The sequence below is a fragment of the Petromyzon marinus genome, chromosome 9 (assembly GCF_048934315.1).
Source record: "Petromyzon marinus isolate PM22_M1 ecotype Great Lakes invasive population chromosome 9, UKy_Petmar_22M1.pri1.0, whole genome shotgun sequence".
In the NCBI taxonomy this organism is placed as follows: domain Eukaryota; kingdom Metazoa; phylum Chordata; class Hyperoartia; order Petromyzontiformes; family Petromyzontidae; genus Petromyzon; species Petromyzon marinus.
The window spans coordinates 17,196,210-17,218,963 of NC_133675.1; the positions used below are offsets into that span (position 1 = coordinate 17,196,210).

The 22,754-nt window shown below is 48.0% G+C and overlaps 1 protein-coding gene across 2 annotated transcripts in view; it reads left to right on the forward strand.

The window, feature by feature from the left end:
* Positions 1–267: 267 nt before the first annotated feature.
* FAM193A (family with sequence similarity 193 member A) overlaps positions 268–22,754 on the forward strand; it is a 50,813-nt gene continuing 28,326 nt past the window's right edge. The window contains exons 1-3 of one of the 2 annotated variants that reach the window (XM_032950221.2): positions 268–602; positions 16,886–17,323; positions 22,506–22,654. In XM_032950221.2, the coding sequence (XP_032806112.2) occupies positions 438–602; positions 16,886–17,323; positions 22,506–22,654 (752 nt within the window). In that variant the 5' untranslated portion in view covers positions 268–437. The remainder of the gene's footprint in view (positions 603–16,885; positions 17,324–22,505; positions 22,655–22,754) is intronic. The other variant, XM_032950222.2, reaches the window with a different exon arrangement.

Here is a 22,754-nt window from a genome sequence, read left to right on the forward strand (position 1 = left end):
ATTAATCCCAAAGAACCGCACGCAATCCCCGGTTGTTGGGGCGGCCGTTCTCGCCCGGCCCTCGTGACCCTGCTGCGATTGGCTGTCGTGTTGTCTCGCACTGGGGCTCGCCGTCCACTGGGGGTGCTGCAAGACGACAGAACGGCGCTCCCCGCGGAGTCGCCCATCGCAGCCATGCCACCCCCGCCTAGCGGGCGAGTTGGCAGAGTCCGTGGGGCGCGGCGCTGAGCCCTACCCCTCTCGGCCCCGCGTAGTGGTCTCGCCCACGGCGCGGTGCACCCTGGGAGGGAGGCGCGAGCCCCCGCCATATTGGACGAGAGCGAGGGGAGCAAGGGGAGAGATCGGTGCGTGCGGGTCCCTCACTCTCCTGCTCACTCTCCTCCTCTTCGTCGTCGCTCTCTCCCGTCTCCCGCTCTCTCTCGGAGCACGCGCGCGCCATGAGTCCCGCCGACACGAAGCGCACCAAACGGAGGAAGAACAGGAGGGGCGGCGGCGGCGGGACCAGCGGCGGCGGCGGTGGCACCAAGGCGCTGAGCCGTCAACAGAAAATGTCGCCCGCGACGAGCGGAGGAGGCAGCAGCAGTAGCAGCGCGAGCGGCGAGGTGAGGGGCGCGCAGGGGGTGAGGGATAGAGAGATGGTTGTGTGGGTGGTGAGGGTGAGGAGGCGGTGACGGGAGGAGTGATAGGGAGGGGGGAGAGGGTGAGTGCGGGAGAGAGGGGTAGGTGAGGGAGAGGGCCTAGGTGTGAGGGAGAGGGCCTAGGTGTGAGGGAGAGGTGGTAGATGTAAGGAAGAGGGGTGAGGTGAGGGAGAGGGGCGAGTTGAGGCTGGAGGTGGTAGATGATGAGGTGGAAGCGGTGAGGGAGACGATGGGGGTGAGGGAACGGGGTGGGACTGAGCTGGGAGGAGGTGAGGTTGGGGGAGTGAGGTGAGGCGGTGATTGTGAAAGGTGAGTAAGGGTGAGGTGGGGTTAGGATTTGGTGAAAGGCTTGAATTGTTAGGCTGAGAGGAAAGGTGAGGGGGGTGATAGTGGTAGATGAGGGGCTTGGGAAAAGTAATGGTTGAGATGGGCGGCGAGAGAATCGGGAGGGGGGGGAGAGAAAGGCACGGCGAGGTAGTAGGTGAGTGGTAACGATGAGGTTTAGAGCTGGAGGAGGTTAGAGCGAGGAAGGACTTGAGTTTTAAGGATTGGGAGGCGAGTTGATGGGGTGAGGTGGAGTAAGGGGTGAAAGGGAGTATTTGAAGTGAGAGGATGAAGTTAAACGAGATGTGAGGTGAGCGATTAATTTATGTACAATATATAGGGTTGGGTAAAGAGGTGGGATGAGGAGGGAAGTGAAATATGGTGTGAGGGATGAGTTGATGGCTGATGTATGGGTTGATGGAGGTGAGCCGTGGGGTAAGGGGAGAGGAGGTGAGTGGGAGAGTTGATGGGGAGGAGGTGTGACGTGATGTGGGGGTCGGATGAGGGGGGTAGGTTTAGCAAAAGTAAGATGATGAGTGTAATGTGAGGTGAGGATCATAAAGTGGAGAGTTGAGGCATCAACATCCCTTCATGGGTTGTGGGAATGCAGGGTCGGGAGAGACCTGGGACACGAGGGCCCACTCAGCCCACACTATCCCCTGCCCCCACCGTTCTCGGCCGCAGGGGGTGCACCCCCACTTCTCCCCCTGTACCCCCGGTCACTCCGCCTCCTTCAGCTTCCCGCCTCCCAGCAGGCCAGCGCTGCTCTCTGTCCTTGTCGGGGCTGCATTGAGCCCTGTGCCGTTTCCTGCGGCGGCCATGGGGCCTCGCCCAGGTGGGGAGGGGGTGGGAATGGGCGATGGTGGCGGAGTGGGGGTGAGGCAGCGCGGCCCTGCTGATCAGTGGCACAGGGGCCAGTGCCGGTGTGGTCTAATGAGGGCTAACGGAGAGGCCTATGTCACAGCTGTCGTGCTGTGTGTTGTCACTGCTCTAGTGCTGTGTCGTCACAGCTCTAGTGCTGTTTCGTCACTGCTCCAGTGCTGTGTCGTCACTGCTCCAGTGCTTTGTGGTGTCACTGCTCCAGTGCTGTGTGTTGTCACTGCTCCAGTGCTGTGTGTTGTCACTGCTCCGGTGCTGTGTGTCGTCACTGCTCCAGTGCTGTGTGTTGTCACTGCTCCGGTGCTGTGTGTCGTCACTGCTCCAGTGCTGTGTGTTGTCACTGCTCCAGTGCTGTGTGTCGTCACTGCTCCCGTGCTGTGTGTTGTCACTGCTCCAGTGCTGTGTGTTGTCACTGCTCCCGTGCTGTGTGTTGTCACTGCTCCAGTGCTGTGTGTCGTCACTGCTCCAGTGCTGTGTGTTGTCACTGCTCCAGTGCTGTGAGTCGTCACTGCTCCAGTGCTGTGAGTCGTCACTGCTCCAGTGCTGTGTCTTCACTGCTCCAGTGCTGTGTGTCGTCACTGCTCCAGTGCTGTGTGTCGTCACTGCTCCAGTGCTGTGTGTCGTCACTGCTCCACTGCTGTGTGACGTCACTGCTCCGGTGCTGTGTGGTGTCACTGCTCCGGTGCTGTTTCGTCACTGCTCCAGTGCTGTGTGTCGTCACTGCTCCACTGCTGTGTGACGTCACTGCTCCGGTGCTGTGTGGTGTCACTGCTCCAGTGCTGTGTGTCGTCACTGCTCCACTGCTGTGTGACGTCACTGCTCCAGTGCTGTGTGTCGTCACTGCTCCACTGCTGTGTCGTCACTGCTCCCATGCTGTGTGGTGTCACTGCTCCAGTGCTGTGTGTTGTCACTGCTCCCATGCTGTGTGTTGTCACTGCTCCCATGCTGTGTGTTGTTACTGCTCCAGTGCTGTGTGTTGTTACTGCTCCAGTGCTGTGTGTCTTCACTGCTCCAGTGTTATGTGTCTTCACTGCTCCAGTGCTGTGTGTCGTCACTGCCCCAGTGCTGTGTGTTGTCACTGCTCCCGTGCTTTGTGTTGTCACTGCTCCCGTGCTTTGTGTTGTCACTGCTCCAGTGTTGTGTGTCGTCACTGCTCCAGTGCTGTGTGGTGTCACTGCGCCAGTGCTGTGTGTTGTCACTGCTCCACTGCTGTGTGTCGTCACTGCTCCAGTGCTGTGTGGTGTCACTGCTCCCATGCTGTGTGTTGTCACTGCTCCAGTGCTGTGTGGTGTCACTGCTCCCATGCTGTGTGGTGTCACTGCTCCGATGCTGTGTGTCGTCGCTGCTCCAGTGCTGTGTGTTGTCACTGCTCCACTGCTGTGTGTCGTCACTGCTCCAGTGCTGTGTGGTGTCAGTGCTCCCATGCTGTGTGTTGTCACTGCTCCAGTGCTGTGTGGTGTCACTGCTCCAGTGCTGTGTGTTGTCACTGCTCTAGTGCTGTGTGTCGTCACTGCTCCAGTGCCGTGTGGTGTCACTGCTCCAGTGCTGTGTGTCGTCACTGCTCCGGTGCTGTGTGGTGTCACTGCTCCAGTGCTGTGTGTTGTCACTGCTCCGGTGCTGTGTGTTGTCACTGCTCCCATGCTGTGTGGTGTCACTGCTCCAGTGCTGTGTGTTGACACTGCTCCAGTGCTGTGTGTTGTCTCTGCCCCAGTGCTGTGTTGTCACTGCTCTAGTGCTGTGTGTCGTCACTGCTCCCATGCTGTGTGGTGTCACTGCTCCAGTGCTGTGTGTTGTCACTGCTCCGGTGCCGTGTGGTGTCACTGCTCTAGTGCTGTGTGTCGTCACTGCTCCAGTGCCGTGTGGTGTCACTGCTCCACTGCTGTGTGTCGTCACTGCTCCAGTGCTGTGTGGTGTCACTGCTCCACTGCTGTGTGTCGTCACTGCTTCAGTGCTGTGTGTTGTCACTGCTCCAGTGCTGTGTGTTGTCACTGCTCCAGTGCTGTGTGGTGTCACTGCTCCAGTGCTGTGGTGTCACTGATCTAGGGCTGTGTGTCACAGCTCAAGGGCTGTTTGGTGTCACAGCTGGAGTGTTGTGTAATTGCTTCATTGCCGTGTGGTGTCACTACTCTAATGAGATTGTGGAGTGCCATATTAAAGGTGTTATGGCACTGCAGAGGCTGAATATGATTGTAATCATGACACGTGAGAAAACAACCACACAGGCAAAGACATGACACCGATAGCTGAGGGTATTGACACTGCAGTTAGAATGCTTTGTCAAGACATCCTGTGTACGGCTGTTCCAAAGTTCTATTTGAGAGATGTTTTGCTAAGTAATTTTAGAAGACGTGCAGAGGTACAGTCATATTACATTGTGACTCCAGTGTGAAGACTGGACAGTCAGTGAACTGTGTGCTGCAGCGAATATGCAGTGGTGTAGTCAGATGCATAAAGCACACAACAGCTGGACTAAATATATATTTACCATAAATTCACCACGAGAAAATACAAGACTAGAATACCAATTCTATATACAGTATTCCAACCAAAATGTCATCTTTAAATATTGATAATTTTTCTTTAAATTCAGTCTAATAATTAATCAGACGTTTTTGCACCCACAGTTCCTTGAGACTAAAGCTGTGTTTCTGGATCTGCCTAGGCAAAGTCCAGTGTAGCTCGGCTCATTCACGTAAGTTTTCCACAACCGCATGGGAATCATGAGCTGTGGCGGCCCCATTCTCACAGCAGTCCCACCAGCCCTCGTGACGACACCAGGTAGACTCGGGAAGTGGTTTGGACCTTGCTGTCACAAGCGAGCTGCACGCTGTTATTCTGGCCGACCTCTGAGCCAGTCGTGCAATCATGGGGTTTGTTTTGAAACAGGTCGTTGCAGTGAGTGGTGTCCCTCGCCTAATTCGGTTTACCAGCTGCGTTAACGTTTGAGAATATGCAGCAGACTCTCATAAACACACCCTGGTGTTTTTCACATATTAAGCATGCCACAACCATGTTTTTACTTTCACATACTCATTTGTTGATAAGTTACATTTACCAAAAGCACACAGTTTATTACTGTACCGCTAAAGAGAATGTACTCTTAAAGGGCCTGACCTGATCTAAGCCTACATTAACGTTCGTTTAAAACAGACTTCTTTAAAGATTCCCTCCCTGACCTCCATCACCGCCAGGGGGTGGGGGGAGGTGCCCGAGGTGATGGAACAGCAAGGGCTGATCCCCGAGAGGCTCATGGCTCATGAATAGGGATCTAACTATACATAGATGCAGCGATTAATATTGATTCTTATGCTAAACAATGTCGCTAGACGTCACTACTTTCACTATTGTTTAAAAAGGTTTAATCCGAGTTGAATCCCGACCATGAATCGTGCCCTTTTAATTGAATCGCAAGGGGAAGCGTATTGTTAGATCTAGCTGACGCAGATCCGGGCCACGCTGTTGATCCTCGAACGTGAATAAGCTGTTTCTTGGTCGCCAAGCCTGGTTGCCGCTCATCGTTTTTTAATGCAGCATCGGATCACGATGGGCCGTGCGGCTCCCCCTGTTGCCTCCAGCTGAGGCACGGTTCCTTGTCATCTCCATGGAGCGGACACCAGCTGAGCGTCGGGTTCTCATTGGTGATACAGAGCTGACGGATTTTCTTTTTCTTATTTGCAGCACAGCAACTGACCCAGTAAGGGCACAGCTTTGCGACATGATAAGGAATTAATCGGAGGTTAGGTAATGAAATCGGAAACGGTTTTATGTGTTTTATAAGGTCTGCCAAATTAAATATAAAAAATGTATGCTCGCAATGTTACGAATATCCGAAGTGATATGTTTAGTGAACGAGGTGCTGTAGTCGCTATTTTATGAAAGAGAAGTGGCCTGAGCCCAACTCGGCCAATGTTTTGCGTGACCTCTCAGGGGCAGATCCACAGGGATGAGCCAGGCTGCCTACAACTCAGGCCTCGTTTCTGCTGCACTACACCCGAGTGAAGCATGTGTCTCAAGGTGGAGCAGCTAGTTAGAAAGAAGCTCAAAACTATATTATGAAAACATTTAAGATATAGATTTTACCAAGAACTGAGTAGAAAGAAATGTATTTGCCTGTAAATTATGAAAGATGCTGCTTGTGAGAAACATTGTCAAGTGGCTGCGTTCTGTGGATGCCCTCCTATCGGCTGTGCTCACTGCTGGTAGTCTGGGCCTGCTCGCATGGTTATGGGGCCGGTGTGGTTCTGATTTGGACAATGAATACTAGGTTTTAGCGCACATAGTTTATTTTGGCTTGAAGTTCACTTGCTGAGTTGTTAACATCCACAATTATAGGTTACATGAGTACTTTACATGCATGAGTTGCAGCTTGGGTGATTTGAATGGGCTTTCTGACACAGTCGTGAAATACTGGGTCAATAGTCATCAACCCAAACTCTGTGTAGCAAAACGACACAACCTCTCTCCTGAAGCCCTCTCGTGGCTCGCAGGCCTCGACATTGGTGGGTGCCTGAACGTATTGCTGCAATACGCATGGATAGAATAGACTAGTCATCAATGATCGGTGTGGTTGGCTATTGTATGAGTGATCCATCGGCAGCGGCAGCTGAGGGAGTGAGCCATCGGAGGAGGAGATGTGTGCGTGAGCTGTGGATGGAGAGGAGTGAGTGAGCTGCCTGCCAGTTCATGCTCCATGGACTGGGGAACTTTTGGGGTTCGTTTTATTCAAATGTCGTTTACCCTATTTTATTCTAAAACGTCAGAATTCTACAACACTACACAGTTCCATTCCTCCTCTGGCCTTAGGCCTGATTGTTTTCATACAGATAGCCCCATTGCATAATGCAGATCACTGGTGTTGTATTGATGTTGTGTGCTAATTCCCTTTTGGCATGTTAGTCTATTTTTATGTCAATTACTGTACGTTAATAATCATCAGAGTTAATTGCATCTTCTCCAATTAAATTATTTGCGGGAGAAGCATCCTTGTGTTTTCTCTGCATTGAGTAATATTTGCTTTTCTGGGTCACATCTGTGAGTCTGCGTTTCACAAATCGAAAAGCGTTTGAAATGATCACAATTATTTACAGCCACAAACTCTTGCGTTCGCCCAAGCTAGTGATGTGCATTGGTATGGCTATGCAAAACTCAGAATAAATGTACATCTCAGACTTCATTGAACTTGACAGTTTGAATATTGACAAGCAACTCCCTCACATTTTTCATCTTCTCGGGTAGTGACATTTTAAAATAACCTTCAGAGGTTGGATATTGATCTTTGACATGCCACTTAAAAGACCCTCATTCTTTAAAAATGTCATGTTTTTAGGTGTTAAATGAACACTTGTTTTTTCCAGTCTCAATATTTGTTTCGTATATACACACACTAGTTGTACTACCCGGCTTCGCCCGGGACTTGGATCCACCACGCCCGGCCGCCTTTGTCTCCCCAGTGGCAATGTTCACACACCACAGTAGTTACTCGTTTGAGGCTGAGTCGACCTTGGGGAGGCCCAGAAGCGGTTGAAATAATCGTCACCGGTGGTGACCGTGAGCGGGAATCGAACTCGGGTCGCCGGGTTCGTAGCGCAGCGCGCTAACCAATACACTACAATGCGTTACGCTTCCACATGCGCGGGTCACGTGACAGATTTGACGTCACAGCTCACTTGCCGTGCAAAAAATATATGCATTATTGAGCCCCCCCCCCCAAAAAAAAAAAACGAAAAGTGTATTTTTATAATTTTTGCATGGTGTACAGTCTGGAAAGTACCCACATGCCAAATTTCCAGGTTTGTTGCATGTCGGGAAGTACGCTAAACATTTTGAACATGCACATATTCACAACTTTGCCTTTTATATTTATGGAGATGTTCATAAAGTAACACTTCCCATTTGTGAACTTTTTTCATAAAAGTACATAGTTTTATTACAGTCGCATTCACGTCAGGCTCTCATCATTTATTCTCACTTTCTGAAAATGCGACGTGATAAACTGTTGAATTACATCTTTTGAGTTTTCTAAAAATTATTCATCTTGAAAGCGTGAACTGTATGGGATGGAAGTATGAGTGCATCATTAAAGTGTGCAAGGTGGCTTGGGACACAAAGACCTCTCAAGGTAGTGGTAGTATGTTAAGTCAAACCCTTAGTTGCATCATGCATGTTTTTTTTAAATGTTCTGCATACGCTTTTGCAAACTCAAGTATCGGTCTGGACACAAATATCACTTACAGAAAACAACATCCTCACACATTCAATTCAGGATACGTTTCTAAGGTGTGGAAAATATTGTTCACAACTCATGAATACAAAGGGTCCCAACATGTAGACCTGCTTTAGATGGTGTGGTAAGGATTACTCTTCAAGTATGTCTCATAACCAGATTGCTAGTTTTGGGTGCATACGAGTGAAAACATTTCCTAGACCGGTTGCCATTTCTTATCTGTGCGGGAGAACGCTGCTTATTCACCGCTATTGTATCTGTGATTCCTGTCGCCTACAGAGCACAGTGGCTCCCCAATTATTATTAGTGTTGTCTGCAGACCCCTGAGGTTTCCCTGTGCGTTAGTCACTGATGTCAAGAAAACAAGAAACGTTGATGTGGCAGCTGCGTCTGGATGTGATGCGTTCGGCATCGCACACGTCGTGGCACAAACACACAGGGACTCGCGCAGATTGTAAAAAATGAACCTGCATTATTTGTTGCTGTACCTGAACGACATCTGCCATTATCCCCCACTTCAGACGGGAGTTTTACTGGTTAATTATGGAGTCCTGTGCACTTTTTTGTTATTATAAAGGTCCTGCTCCGAGTATAAAGCCAAGGGCATGTTCATGTGGGGTGTGAAATTAACAACTTCCGGTGATTGCATGTCTGTTGCGCACATTGTAGCTACCGCTTTTTCAAGGGTGTCTGTCCTCTTCACAACCAAATTGTTGGAACGAAAGAGGTAGCATTGCCAATTGTTAAGATTGACCGTCTCCCCTGCTCTTGTGGGGGTTCCCCATGAGGTACTTCCATGTGTCACTCATGTCCAGTCTCGTCCAATCACGTGCGAGCAGTGACACTAGAAGGCCGCGTGGTGCCAGCAGCCTATCGCATAAACACATACACATTTGCAACGAGCCCAGATTTTGTTCACTCTCGTTGAGCAAATTATTTAGAGGCACAGGTAGTCGCACGGGATGGCGGTCATAATCACTCCCGATTGCCCAAGTTCTGTGACCCTCTATTGAGATGTTCTGTCAATTCCAGTAACGATGCTTTTACAAACAGAAGTCGTTTTTCCTTAGTGGGGGGTGATGTCAAACATACGGGAGGTGGATGATTGAAGGGACTGATAGCACAGTTGACCCAGGACCGAGCCTGACTTACTGTAGTTATCTCATAGCTCCATCCTGTTAAGCAGACGACATATTAGGCTGACACTACCTGGTGGAAGCCCATAGAGCCCAGCCTGACTTTAACAATCATTTCAAGAACAGTGGGTTACGTCATCTGTTTAAATTTTAATTATTACTTGACTAGTGGGCTTTCCTGCTCGTTCCCAAGCGAGATGAGACGATCTTGCCACAATTCTGCACAGCAGTACTTTGCACTTGCAAGAGAGACGAGGAGAAATGTCCGTGAAGGAGACAGTGAGGGAAAAATAAAATCCCAGGAGCAAACAGCAAGGTGGCGCTTCCGTGTTTGACGTCCCACCAGTATCGCACAACTGGACTGCAAGAGACTGCGGAAGCCTGTGACTCGGTGGTCTTCAAGGAACCGCGGTGTCACTTGTCTATCTACTGGCAAGGCAGACTGTTGTGTTATCAAACGACAATCGATTCCTCACCCCCCCTCCACCATCGCCCCTTTTGCGAAGAGCTACACTATTTTTTGTGTCGTTAGAAACTTAGTAGAAATACTGTAAGCACAAACGCTCCAGAGATCTGCACTGGGCCCCCTGCAGGCATCATCTCCGGGTCCACAGCCGTGTGACTTGGGGCCCCCATCCAGAGCTGGCGATGTGGAACTGCATCGGAGAACTCCAATCCACCCACTCGACCTCCACGTTTCTGGGGATGGTGACGTGGCCCAGCAGTGGTGCTACAGCCGCTTGTTGTAGAGGTTTTCACTTCGAATCCATTAGGCCACCCTGGCTATTACTGCGGATGTTGTCACTGTAAAATACTCCACGCTGTCTACTTCACAGTGGATGTTAAAGATCCCTTGAAGTTATTCATAAGAGTAGGTCATGTGACAGCATTACGCTCCTCCGATTAGCACGGTTGGCTACGTACAGTACGAAAGAAGTTCTGCATACATACATCATGGTCAAAATTTGCCAAATTTGAAAGATTACCTGGCCATTACTCAATTCGGAATACACAAAGCACCATTGCCCCCTTTCTTCAAAACTACTACAGACTGTCTGTGAAAACTCTTTACCTTGCTTTGCGATATAGCCATGCTCTACAAGAATGAAAGTGTCGATACCAATTATTATGTATTATTAGTACTGTGGATCAGGCGTGTCTGCCAAAGCCAGGAGACGGCCTTTCTCGCCCACTCAGGGAATCCGTTATTCCCAGGTAGCGCTGGGCACCTGTGCAGTGAAATACGCAGCATTGCTAGGGTAGTGACAGACGCAGCATTACCAGGAGGTGCAGTGACAGACGCAGCGTTACCAGGAGGTGCAGTGACAGACGCAGCGTTACCAGGAGGTGTAGTGACAGACGCGGCGTTGCCAGGGTAGTGCAGTGACAGACGCAGCGTTGCCAGGGTAGTGCGGTGACAGACGCAGCGTTACCAGGAGGTGCGGTGACATGCAGCGTTACCAGGAGGTGCAGTGACATACGCAGCGTTACCAGGGTAGTGACAGACGCAGCGTTACCGGGGTAGTGCAGTGACAGACGCAGCGTTGCCAGGGTAGTGCAGTGACAGACGCAGCGTTGCCAGGGTAGTGCAGTGACAGACGCAGCGTTACCAGGAGGTGCGGTGACATGCAGCGTTACCAGGTAGTGCAGTGACAGACGCAGCGTTACCAGGTAGTGCAGTGACAGACGCAGCGTTACCAGGAGGTGCAGTGACACATGCAGCGTTACCAGGAGGTGCAGTGACATACGCAGCGTTACCAGGGTAGTGACAGACGCAGCGTTACCAGGGTAGTGCAGTGACAGACGCAGCGTTGCCAGGGTAGTGCAGTGACAGACGCAGCGTTGCCAGGGTAGTGCAGTGACAGACGCAGCGTTGCCAGGGTAGTGCAGTGACAGACGCAGCGTTGCCAGGAGGTGCAGTGACAGACGCAGCGTTGCCAGGAGGTGCAGTGACAGACGCAGCGTTGCTAGGGTAGTGCAGTGACAGCGTTGCTAGGGTAGTGCAGTGACAGACAGCGTTGCTAGGGTAGTGCAGTGACAGACAGCGTTGCTAGGGTAGTGCAGTGACAGACAGCGTTGCCAGGTTTTGCAGTGACACGCAGCGGTACCAGATTGTGCAGCCTCCGTTCCAGAGGAACCAGTTCCACTGGCCCAGAGCTGCATATACAGATTTACAAAGGGGAAACACATTTTTCATTATGGGGGAAAAAATACATTTATGAAAACATGTGACAGTAAATGTATTCATCAATTGAAGATTCAGCTTCTAGTATTCAATATTTTTATTGGAACTTTCACCAGTTTATCTAAACATTGAATTACACTGAGTATTTCATTACTGCTCCTGATATAATTGTTGATACTCTGGTTCTTTCGGTAAAGTCACGTAGGTAGGAAAATAATAATAGATCACAACGTTTCGATCGCCACACAAGCAACCTGAAGACGGTTGGCTGTGTGGCGATCGAAACGTCGTGATCTATTATTATTTCTCTACCTACGTGACTTTACCGAAAGAACCAGAGTGGATTCCTGCAGTCACGAAAGCTTCAAATCAAGAGTAATTGTTGATAGTTCGTGATACAAGGTGAAGTTGACCGTTGCTCCTCTTCTATAAAATTACTGTTTGCAACCATGTGAAGAGAGTGCACAGATACTTAACAGTAAAACTGTTTTGATCTTGTTTAAGATTAAAACAACAAAAAAAGCACGCTCAGATTTATTTTGTATAGATTTGTGATGTTTTATTTGTTTACTGTATATCTTGAGTGCCTTGATCCCTCTGCCTAATTCAGGTCAGTGCCTTTGGGCTGGATTTCTGGGCAAGAGGGGAGATGGAGAGAGCTGGTTCTCCGGCCTAGCTGCACCTGTGTTTTATTCATAGTCAAAAGACTGGCTTGCGATGGGTAAAATGGCTTAGAAATATGCAGACGTGTTGCAAAACGCACGCCGGAGGAGCAATGTTGTAAATTGGATTTCAAGAAAGTTACATTCAGGAGGGTTGTACAGGTTAAATTCAGCTTAAGTCGTATCCTGCAGTGAGAACAGTTGGTGGATATTACTACTCTGTTGCCAGTGATCAAGTGCTTTAACTTTTAATCACGTTTTTAGCACTGGTTTATCAAGTACTTACTTTTAACGTAGCTACTTTGCCTGTGTGTTTCTATTTTAACAATTTTTCTTTTTCCTATTTTCAGTCGCCTTCAAAGGCCATACATTTTGTATGGATCTACTCCCTTGCTTGAGATCTACCTGGGTGGGGGAATACGCACGCAGTAAAGTCTACTATAACCTATATGACCGCTTAATAAGGTGCACTTTTAATTTGCTGAAGTAGCTTAATCATAGGGAACTTTTTTAGCAGGACAAGTAACAGTTAAAACAGTTCCATTGCCCATTGGATTAGTGCTGTACAAAATCTATGGACCTCAACAGATTATTTAAAACAAAGTGGTCGTTTTAACTTCTGAATTATTGTTTTTATCATTGCCTTGGGCTCAGAGAGCCACTCCTTAGGATGGCAGGGCTCATCACAGTGTGAAGCTTAGTCCCTAAAATATTCCTGTAAAGTAATATTTAGTTCTGTTTAATCAGCATTAAATGCAATCCTTACTTGATTGACTAATTGTTCTCGTCTGCTTTCAACTTGTTTCTCTGGAGCAGCGTGAGGGTAGGGTCCTTTTGTTGTACTTGGGCTTTAAGGTAGTTTTGTACATTTCATTGGCTTGGTTAAAACCCAGGAGCACTGAGGAGGTACCATCCTCCTTAGCCACGAAAACACCTGAATATAATGACAGCGTAAAGTTACTGCTTGGTTCCCATGAGATTAGCCCCACCGTGCTCATAGACTTCTGAGTTAAATGTTAAGTTTGGGGGATAACTGGACATAAATTACCTGTTGACCAACTTTCCCAAAGTGCTGCTATGTGATTCTATTAGGCTATGATCACTCCTGTTCGAAGTACATTTTCATCACATTTTTTTACTTTTGCGGCATTGGAACTTGAAGGATTTCAGGAATAATAATTGGCTGAGCTTTTTTGATGAAACAGAATTTTACCCAAAAGAGTGGACAAGGATCGTCCCAAGTGGACATGTGTGACGCCACCCTTCCGCTGACTGGGTTACACACTTATTGCTGTGCACAGGTGCACAGCAATAAGTGTGTAACACAGATGCACAGCAATGCATCCAGGCAGCCTCAACAACAACCCACAGCCATAATGCTTACCTACGGCCTCAACACTAATCCACACTTGATTGAGTTCTCTCACCTCTCTTTTCTCTAAGACTGAACGATTATCGGTGATTCTGTGTCAATCTTCATCGGTGAACATGAGTGGAGCGTCTGTGTGCAAACCTACATGCATCAGCGAGCGTCTCTGTAAATAAAGTACTACATACGCGAGTGAGCAGCCAATTATTTGGTTGTCCAAATAGTTGTCGGGGAGTTCTGAACGGTTGTACTGGTGGTCTTGGTAGTAACCCAGTCGTACCAGTGGTTCTGCAAGTCTGATTGGCATCCCGTAAGTCCAAGTGGTTGTAATCAGGGGCGGAGCCAGAATTTTAGGCCGGGGTGACATTCAACAAATTTTAATTTCAAGAATAATTAGAGAGTCAGGCTGTTGAACTAGACGCCATCGGTTGGCGACACACTCTGACAATGCAGTTGCACGGAGTCCACCAGAACGAGTGTCGTACACTTATACGCAGAATGTCACCCCTGTCACCCCCCCTGGCTCCGCCCCTGCTTGTAATGGTGGTCTTATTAAAAAAATCCGTTTTCTGGGAGGTCTCAAGGGTCGTCTTGTTTGTCCCAGGGGTAGTCCCCATGTTCCCCTTAATACTTCCCATATTCCCAGTAGCAAGGCCATTGGTCGTCCCCCGATACTCAGCTGCCGGTAGAGACCAGAATTGCCATGGAAAAGTGCTTCATTGACGATTTAAGCAGGCCGCACGGGCCCTCCCTTTTTGCCTGATTGTCAATCTAGGATCCTCAGAGCCCGCCTCCCACGAATCCGCGATTCCGTTGAACCCTCAACCCTGCTGGAAATCGTATTTATTTCTAATAATGGAATCCCTTCCAAGCTAGGATTCACGAGAATGGCCCAACTCGACCATTCACGTGGTGGGATTTGCATTACCTTCGCTATGTCCTGATGCACTGTGCGTGGTGAGAATATCTACATGTTAAGATTATGCAGCTAATGCCAGCGGTCGGTCCTTGGGCCAAGATCCACAATTTCAGAAGTAGTTTTTTTTAGGAACAGGTTCAAGCTGCCACACAGAAGTGGATTGCTGTTGGTTTGGTAATGAAAGTGAATATGAACAAATGGTTTTTAGGTTCCTTCTTCCTTAAAAATTAATGAATCAGTTGTTTCGGAGAATAAAAACTGGTCCATACGATTGGCTACGTATGGTGCAAAAGAAGTACAACATACATTTGACCAGCACCCATCAAAGTTATGGGCAGTTTTGCAGTGGTATAATTATTGAGTATCACGTGACTGGATGAATATTGGCTGTGTTTGCATTGTCTTCTTCAGGCCTGATAGGAAATGTCCAATGTAAGGAAGTGAATTTACAACATTTAAACAAGTCTGCTTGTAAATGAAGGGCAGCTGCATGAAGTTGAACAGCATGAATCCGATATGATTCTTAATGAGAGCCTGAGCCCTCATCAGTTCGTCTGATGTCATAATGAAATGCAAGGTCATAGCTGCACTATAAATGAGGCAGCTTTTTTCCCCTGAATCTCCATCTATTCATATTAATTTTCTTATCGCCTCTGTCTTTGCATCACTCTGTGTGTCTGTATTTCTTCCATGCATCATCGTGTTGTCCACTTCAGTCTCCCATTCCCCTCTATTTGCCCCCAATACCTTTGCATCCCTCGTTGTTGCGGTCTGTGTGCAGCAGTCAGGCATTCGGATGTCTGCCATTTACACCCCATAGTCAGGTCTGGCACCCCCCTCTCTTACCGGCCCTCATACCCTGGCTGCAGGCCTCCAGACGCCCCTCATCAATGGGGGTGGGGAGGGGGGTCTCTTGATGCTCCTAACACCTCGAGACCAGCCCACTGAGATACAAGACCACAGCTCCCCCCGTCAACTTCCTGACACTATTCATTAAACCACTGTCCTATGCTGATTTGCTAATTGGCTGGAGTGTTAAAAGTGTAGTGGGTTCAACTGAGTCGCACTCTTAGGCTTGGAGGCAGCGTATTTATTTAGTTCCAACACAACGGGGTGACTTCACCCTTTAACAAGACCAACGACCTAGGGTGGTGACCACCCTGGCAAACTACACTGGTAACTATTAACTCCAGACCCGGGACCAACGACATACTGCCCGGGCCCACGTGCTGGAAGATTCGCAGAACGGAGATCGTAGAGGAAGGGTTTCTTCCCCGGGACAGACAACCAAGATCCCTCTCGGGACTCGGCTTATATTCTCTCTGGCGTGGCTGGCTCCGCCCTTGGCCATGCCCCCCTTCCAGGACCGTCAGGAGGAAACTGGGTTCGAATCACGTTACTCTCCTAGCCCCCTCTTGGGGGCCCCCCTGCCATTCAAACTTGTCACGTGTCCTCCCGGGCCAACCAGAGTGTCATGGCCTTACCCGATCTTCCCCTTAGGTCGGCACACACACCATGCCCTCTCGGGCCGGCACTGCACTTACAGCATGGTGACATCCAGCGGTGTCACTACATCGCACACCGTGCCCTCTCGGGCCAGCACTGCACTTACAGCATGGTGACATCCAGCGATGTCACTACAAAAGTGCTATTCTTTGCACTCGTATTATTACAGCAGAATGGTTATTTGTGTGACTTTGTAAAGCTAGATTATTGTTTAAATATAGCCGTCTTTCACTTGCACGCTTTACTCATCTTCTGTGTGAACCGTTTTGTATCCATTTTCAGAGCTCATTAATAAATACCATTTTTAAAACACTCAATGCAATTAATGTTAATTAGCAGTGTGGTGGCATGTTATAATGAAGAGGTACTCGACTGTGTTGCCAGTGCAATGGGGAGATGAACCATTGAGCTAAACATAATTATCACCTTACTTGGCTACTGACGTAATGCCTAATTATAATTTGATTCGCTCTTTCTCCTATAGCTGTCCGTTTTATCAAATGTATGCCGATATTACAGTTTTTTTGGAACAATTATATCGTTTTTGTGGATTTGAGTAATGTTTGTCGAATGGTAAATGCAAAAGTTACTCATAGGGAATACATTGGTGTGTGTAACATTTCATATTTGTGCTTGTAAAGCATTTTTATGTAATTCTGCCGAAATGTCTTATGCTTGGCTTCGCTCTTAAGCTATCTCATGGTGGATTCAGTGATGTTAAATTTAAACACAGTAACATTGTAGTTGAACAACTTTGCTTTATGCTTAGATTTTGCTATAAACCGGAAGCAAAATGAAGAATTGGAGCCATGTCCAAGGAATATTTTTTTCCACATTCAGCATTGCATCTTCAGTCGGGGTTTGAATTAAACCCTCGCATGATTTAACTTTGACGCAGCTCCATATCTGCGATTAATTGTGGCAAGTGGTTTATGAACACTGTTTAAAAAAACACACCACGTAAACGAGCTATACAGAATTAAATGGTATTTGAAACTAAAGTATATGAAATGTTAACAGCGTTTTTTCCTCCTGTATGCTCAGGTTCCCTTTTCCTTTAGCCCGCTGCGACCTTCATTCCCTGGGAGTTGGCGCTGTCTGCTGTGCCGGTGCGAAACTCCGAGCATGCTGCAGGCCTCTGCCGGGGAGACCAACGGTTTGGCGCCTGGCGCTGGTGGAGGTACCAACCCAATGCAGCTCGGCCTCGCGGCATGTGCCGCTGGGACCAATGGACAGAGCTCCGCGCAGACAAACTCTGAAGGAAATAGCGTGAACGGTGCGCCGAGTCCCGGGGCGCCAAACCCGCCGCAGCCAAGTTTTATCGGAGCCCTCAACGCGTCTTGCAGCCCGCCCTCTCCCATGCAGAATAGCGCGACGCCGGAGAGCACCACTCTCTTCCCGTCTCCGCTCTGGGTGTGCCATGACTGTCGGAGGAACTTTGAGGAGCAGCATCTCCGAGGAAATTTTCAGCCCACGTCTCAGGCAAGTGTTACCCGAGTTTTCTCTTGCCTCGGCCGTGCTCTTCCTGGGCTGCCTGTAGGTACCGACGGTGAAGTGATGGTAACCGGAGCAGGCGTGACCCCGCACCCAAGCGCGCCTGCGTGCTGCAAGTACGTTGACATTCTTGTGTAAATCAAGATGCTGGGGGGGTTTCCTCTTGCACAGTGAAGACAGTGCGAGGGGTGCCATGGGACTTCCTCAAAACGAATGCGTTCGTCAAATGAAACGGAACATTTCTATTGAAGGTTCCCATACATAGGAATATTTCAAATGCATGCTTTAGTACCGATCAGTTTTTAGGTGATACAGTATATCTTTATGGTTGACCTTATGAAATTGGCCTCTTCTTTTTCTTTACAATTATAATTTATTCATATGCGATTCAGTTACCAATTCTTATTCGAATGTTGTGCTTTGAAATCCGTAAGCATTGATTGAAGTACAGTATTTATAAGTGGGGATGTCCGGCGGTGAAAGCTCCCTGTACCTGCAAACTGTGCTGCTAGTGGCTGCTGCCAACGCATGTTTTAAGGGCACTGCATGCAGTTAAGTCTGTATAGAATAGCTTTTGATTGGTCAATGTAGGGCCGTGCAGGTCCATCGACCAGCAGCTTGCCCAAGATGAACGCGTGAATTACGGTCGCTGTTAAAATCAAGTGCCTGTGTTGCAGTGACTGGTGTGCAGTGGGCTTGAGGTGGGCTAGTTTTTCCAAGTGATACAGGCTTCCCATAGTCAGGCTCGTGTATTATTCTGTTGTATGCCTCGGTCCATCATACTCTCTGAGGTCAATAACATAGGTTCTACTTTCTTTGGAAGTCAACGGTGGAAGTGCTATAGATTAGATGACCTCGGCCTCAGGAATGCGGAATTTTTACCGCTGACTCGGAGCAGTAAATGGGAGATGAACACCGCCTCTTGAGTAGGAAATCACGTGGACTTTTTTGATTCCTCATTGTGGATTGAGAACAGAGTTGCGTTTAAGTTAAATGTGCTACTGGACTTCAGAGTGTTATTACACAGCGCAGATTAACACTACGTATAGCTGCACAGTCGTGAGCAGCTTGAGTCTACGTTGACCGATTCGTGAGAACTTCAACGCGGAGGAGGGGGACGGGAGAGGGTGAGCCGCCAAGACGGGGGGGGCCCTCTGCTGCAGGTCAGTTTCAGGGCCGACCATCGCCAACGCGCACGAGCGGCCTGCTTTAATTAATAGAAAACGGATGTGGAAGGCCAGTTTTATGGAGAAAGACCCCCACTTAAAATGTTTTCAAAGCATTTTACGTCAACCGCCGGGCCTGTGGCTTGAGTCGGCGTTGATCATGGCGATTTTGACCAGGCCACAGGCACGCAAGGCGGCGCAGTCTGCGGTGTCCCGCCACCTCACGTGCTCGTGAGCAGAGGATGGTTGTGCAGAGGATGCTCTCTTAACTCGCACATATTGCTGATGATAGCAGTTTTCTGCATTGGTCAATCACACTGGTATCATTTATAAGCAATTGTTGATTAAAACAAATATTCTTTACATATTCTTTGGGTCTTTCGGTAATGTCACGTAGATAGGCTCAAAGAAAATGACAAAAAGCTATAACTTATAATAAAGGTTTTTGGGTTAGATCGCGTTATTTATAAATGTGTCGTAACCCTCCACCCAACACGGCCAAACAGTAAAAAATGTGTCACGTTTACAAAGAACAAATAGTTCACTACTTTAGACCACCGGTGTGTTGAAGAGTGAATCAACATCATTTAAAATTTGATTACGACGTTTCGCTGGTAATTACATCCAGCTTCAATGGGCAATTTGCCAGAATGGTGAGGCTCTCCTCTTGCTCCCGGTCTCAAATAGAGCAGCAGCAGAGTGACGTCATCATTTAATTCATTCAGGTGCAGTGATAACGTTTCGATCGCAACACAAGCGGTCGTCATCAGGAAAAGGGGGATAGCTCCTATAGGCAATATTATTTATAAAGGTTTGATATGGGCGTAGCCCAAATATCAGCAGCATGGGCGGGGCAGCTAATGTTAATGTGAGTGGTGGGCAGCGGACCGTGACGGTGGTGGGCTTTCCACCAATTAAAGGGCTGCCAGGTAAAAATTAGCATGTTACTGTGAGATCAGTGAGCGGCCTCCACGGCGAGCGCACTGAGGTGGCTCTGTTCACGTGAGAGGTTAGCATGTTAATGGGAGATCGCAGAGCCTCCGCCTCCTCTAGGTCGGCGTGCGAAGGTGGCTGTGTTAGTGTGAGAAATTTAACCTGTTAATGTAAAATCGGAGAGCCGAAAATAACCAGCTACATTAAAGTGTGACCCATGTTTACTGTACTTTCATTCAATCACCTATAGAGTTCACCGAAATACAGATGACTTTGTCTCATAGAAATGCAAGGGATGTCTATCGTTGCTGCAATAAGAAAACTACACGATCTGCAGAATGTAGCTAAATCACAGTGTATGGACTGATTACTTGTTTTCTGAATACCTGGCCATTGGTTTCGACCAGTGGTTCTTCTTTTGCTTGTCGTGTGCCTACTACATACCAGCCCTGTCGGCTGTCTGTCTACCTCTACCAGCTGTCTGTGTACCTCTACCAGCGCTGTCAGCTGTCTGTGTACCTCTACCAGCGCTGTCAGCTGTCTGTGTACCTCTACAAGCCCTGTCAGCTGTCTCTGTACCTCTACCAGCTGTCTGTGTACCTCTACCAGCTGTATCAGCTGCAACTGTCAGTGGTGGGGTTGGTAGGAGTAGGTGCACATTTTCCTTAGTTCAGGTGCAGTAAACTTCAGGCTAGTGGGAATCCATTAACTATAGCCCAAACACCAATGAGTCAACATATACATGTAGCTTCTCAGACGTCATACAATCATATCACTGCAATCTTGAGGCAGGCCACAGCTAATCAGTGTTTCTCATAGGTCTGGGGTTCTTCTAATGACTCGGAGGCATTGTGACGTGGTACGGAGTGTGGACGTCTCCCGACAGTTGATGATCTCCACATGTTTGTGGAACCTCTGGGTGGCTCTAGAGGTAGAAGTGTGACGAGAGTGCCGCTGCCTCCTCGCGTGCTGCCAGCACAGTCGTACGTTTGTCCAGTATCCGGCACGTGGTGCTGGTGATGTGGTCCAGTCTGTAGCCCTGGCGAGGTCCTCCACGGTACATGGCTCCTGCAGGTGCCGACAGAACAGTTTATGCTCCACGGTCCGTGTCTCACCGCAGTGTTGCTAGAGTAGCCCCACTCCCGCACGTTGAAGCCCATTGAAACATATCCACGTTGACCGATCTTTTTCTGTGTGATAAGTAGGAGCACGACCATTAATCTGCCCAACCAGCATTAGTGCTGCACTTAATATTGGTTTCTCATTAACATCCTCGTGGTTTCTGGAGCTTTTTAAAACCAATTATTTAAAACGAAACTATAACCGTGTAACTATGTTATGGGATCTGCACAAAACATTGAGTGTTGGATTGCGCAGCGCTCTGGTCCGTGTGGAGAATGATGAAGAATGATTTGTGCTTGCAGGATGATTCTTCCCCGGCAAATCTCATCTCTCACATTTCATTTTGCGTTTTGCATACATCTCTGCATTTGCTGCTGATATGTTTTCCATCTACCAGTTTTCCAACCGCCACCTATTCAAGCATATCTTTTCTTTTTTCTGGACTTGGAAGTGTCCTAGTTGGACGTAGCTATGTGAAACGCATTCGTTCCGTGCTGGGCAGTTCCTCCTGGAATCGTTCGAATTGCACAATTCCACCATTGGTTATGCCTGTTAGATTCAGGATTCGTCCACGGGCAGTTCTCATTGATAACCACCACTCGAATTTTGATTTAAAGCTTTCGTGACTGCAGGGATTCATATTCTTGTTTTTTTTCGGTAAAGTCACGTAGAAGGGAAACAATAAAATAATAAAAACATATTTTTATTATTATTGTTTCCCTTCTACGTGATTTTACCGAAAGAGCCAAGAATATATAACCACCACTCGGTTCAATACGATTGTAATAGGGGTCTGGAAGGAATGATAATGTTTTAGACAATACCTAGGCTTGCAAAAAAACACATTTATTTTGTTATCGAATTAAGTTTTCTTTTGGGCAATCCTGCCAAAGTATCCCATTCACTTCAATGGTAATGAAGAAATCGCCATGGGAATTAATGGGAATTCTTTGACAGTCTCGGAATTGCCCATCGAGTCCCCCCATTCCTTCCAATTGCGATTTCGGACTCTCCGTTTATACGAATGGCATTATAGTGGCGACTTCAGAAGCTGCCACTAGATGGCAGTTGCCCAAAGACATATGAGGCTGGTACCAATGCATGTATTTGTTCATCAATTAAAATTGATCTTTAGGTGCACTACACTTGCATTATATCATACGTGTGACATTTGTGATTTATGAAAACTATAAATGACAATTATGCTAATCTATCCACTCAAATTTATATTAATTATTGGACAGTCTCAGGATCGTCCAATAGATTTGTGATAATGAAGCCATCTGAAGTTTTTTAAAATGAGACCGCGAATGAGAAACTATACAAATGAGGTGGTAAAGAAAAACAAGATACGGTTGTGAGTGGGACCCCACATTTTTGAGTCCTCGGTGGGCAGAGGGAGAGGATGGTATTTGTTACATGCCGAGAAAGTTCTGCCAATTGCAACAACCCAAGAATACTGTACTGTCAAAGTTGTGCATTGTGGCCTAGCGATTATGAAGGTCTCCCAGCCTTAACATTCATTCATGGAGGACACGTCTTCATCGCCTCAAGTTACTGGGTAGCAGTGCGGTGATATCACCTGTGCCTCACAGCGAGAAGTGATTGGATTAGATTCCTTACTCGGGCACTTTTTCCATGGAGTCTCTGAATGTTCTCCCCCTGCGTTGCATGGCTTTTCTCTGGGTCCTCCTGTTGCCCTCTAGTTATACAAAAAATATCTTACAATGTAACTGGTATTGGCCAAACATCACAATGCTAAAAATCAATAACCTGCAAATCAATCAATTTGGATTAAATGTAGCAACATCGCCCTCGACTGAAAAAATATTGCAGGAGCCTCCTGATGTAGAATTGACACTCTTTCATGGGTGAAACAAAGAGTAATTGTAACAACATTAATAATAAGCGTTGATATTTTATGCTAATAACCAACCGCTGTTTTTCAGACGGTGGACGCTGTTCAGAAACCACCCGTTGCCCTGGATGCGGTGGCGAATGGTGGTAAAACAGAAAGCGCGCTCCCGGTCCAGCCCCCAGCCGAACTCACCACTGTCCCAGGCCTCATCTGCAACTGTGAATCGTGCAGGGAGCGCAGGTAACGTGACGGAGCAGTGTGCATCGTGGACAAGTGACGGCTGATTGTCCATTTGGAGTGAAAACTATAATTTTCTGAATCACCAGTTTTATATATCCTA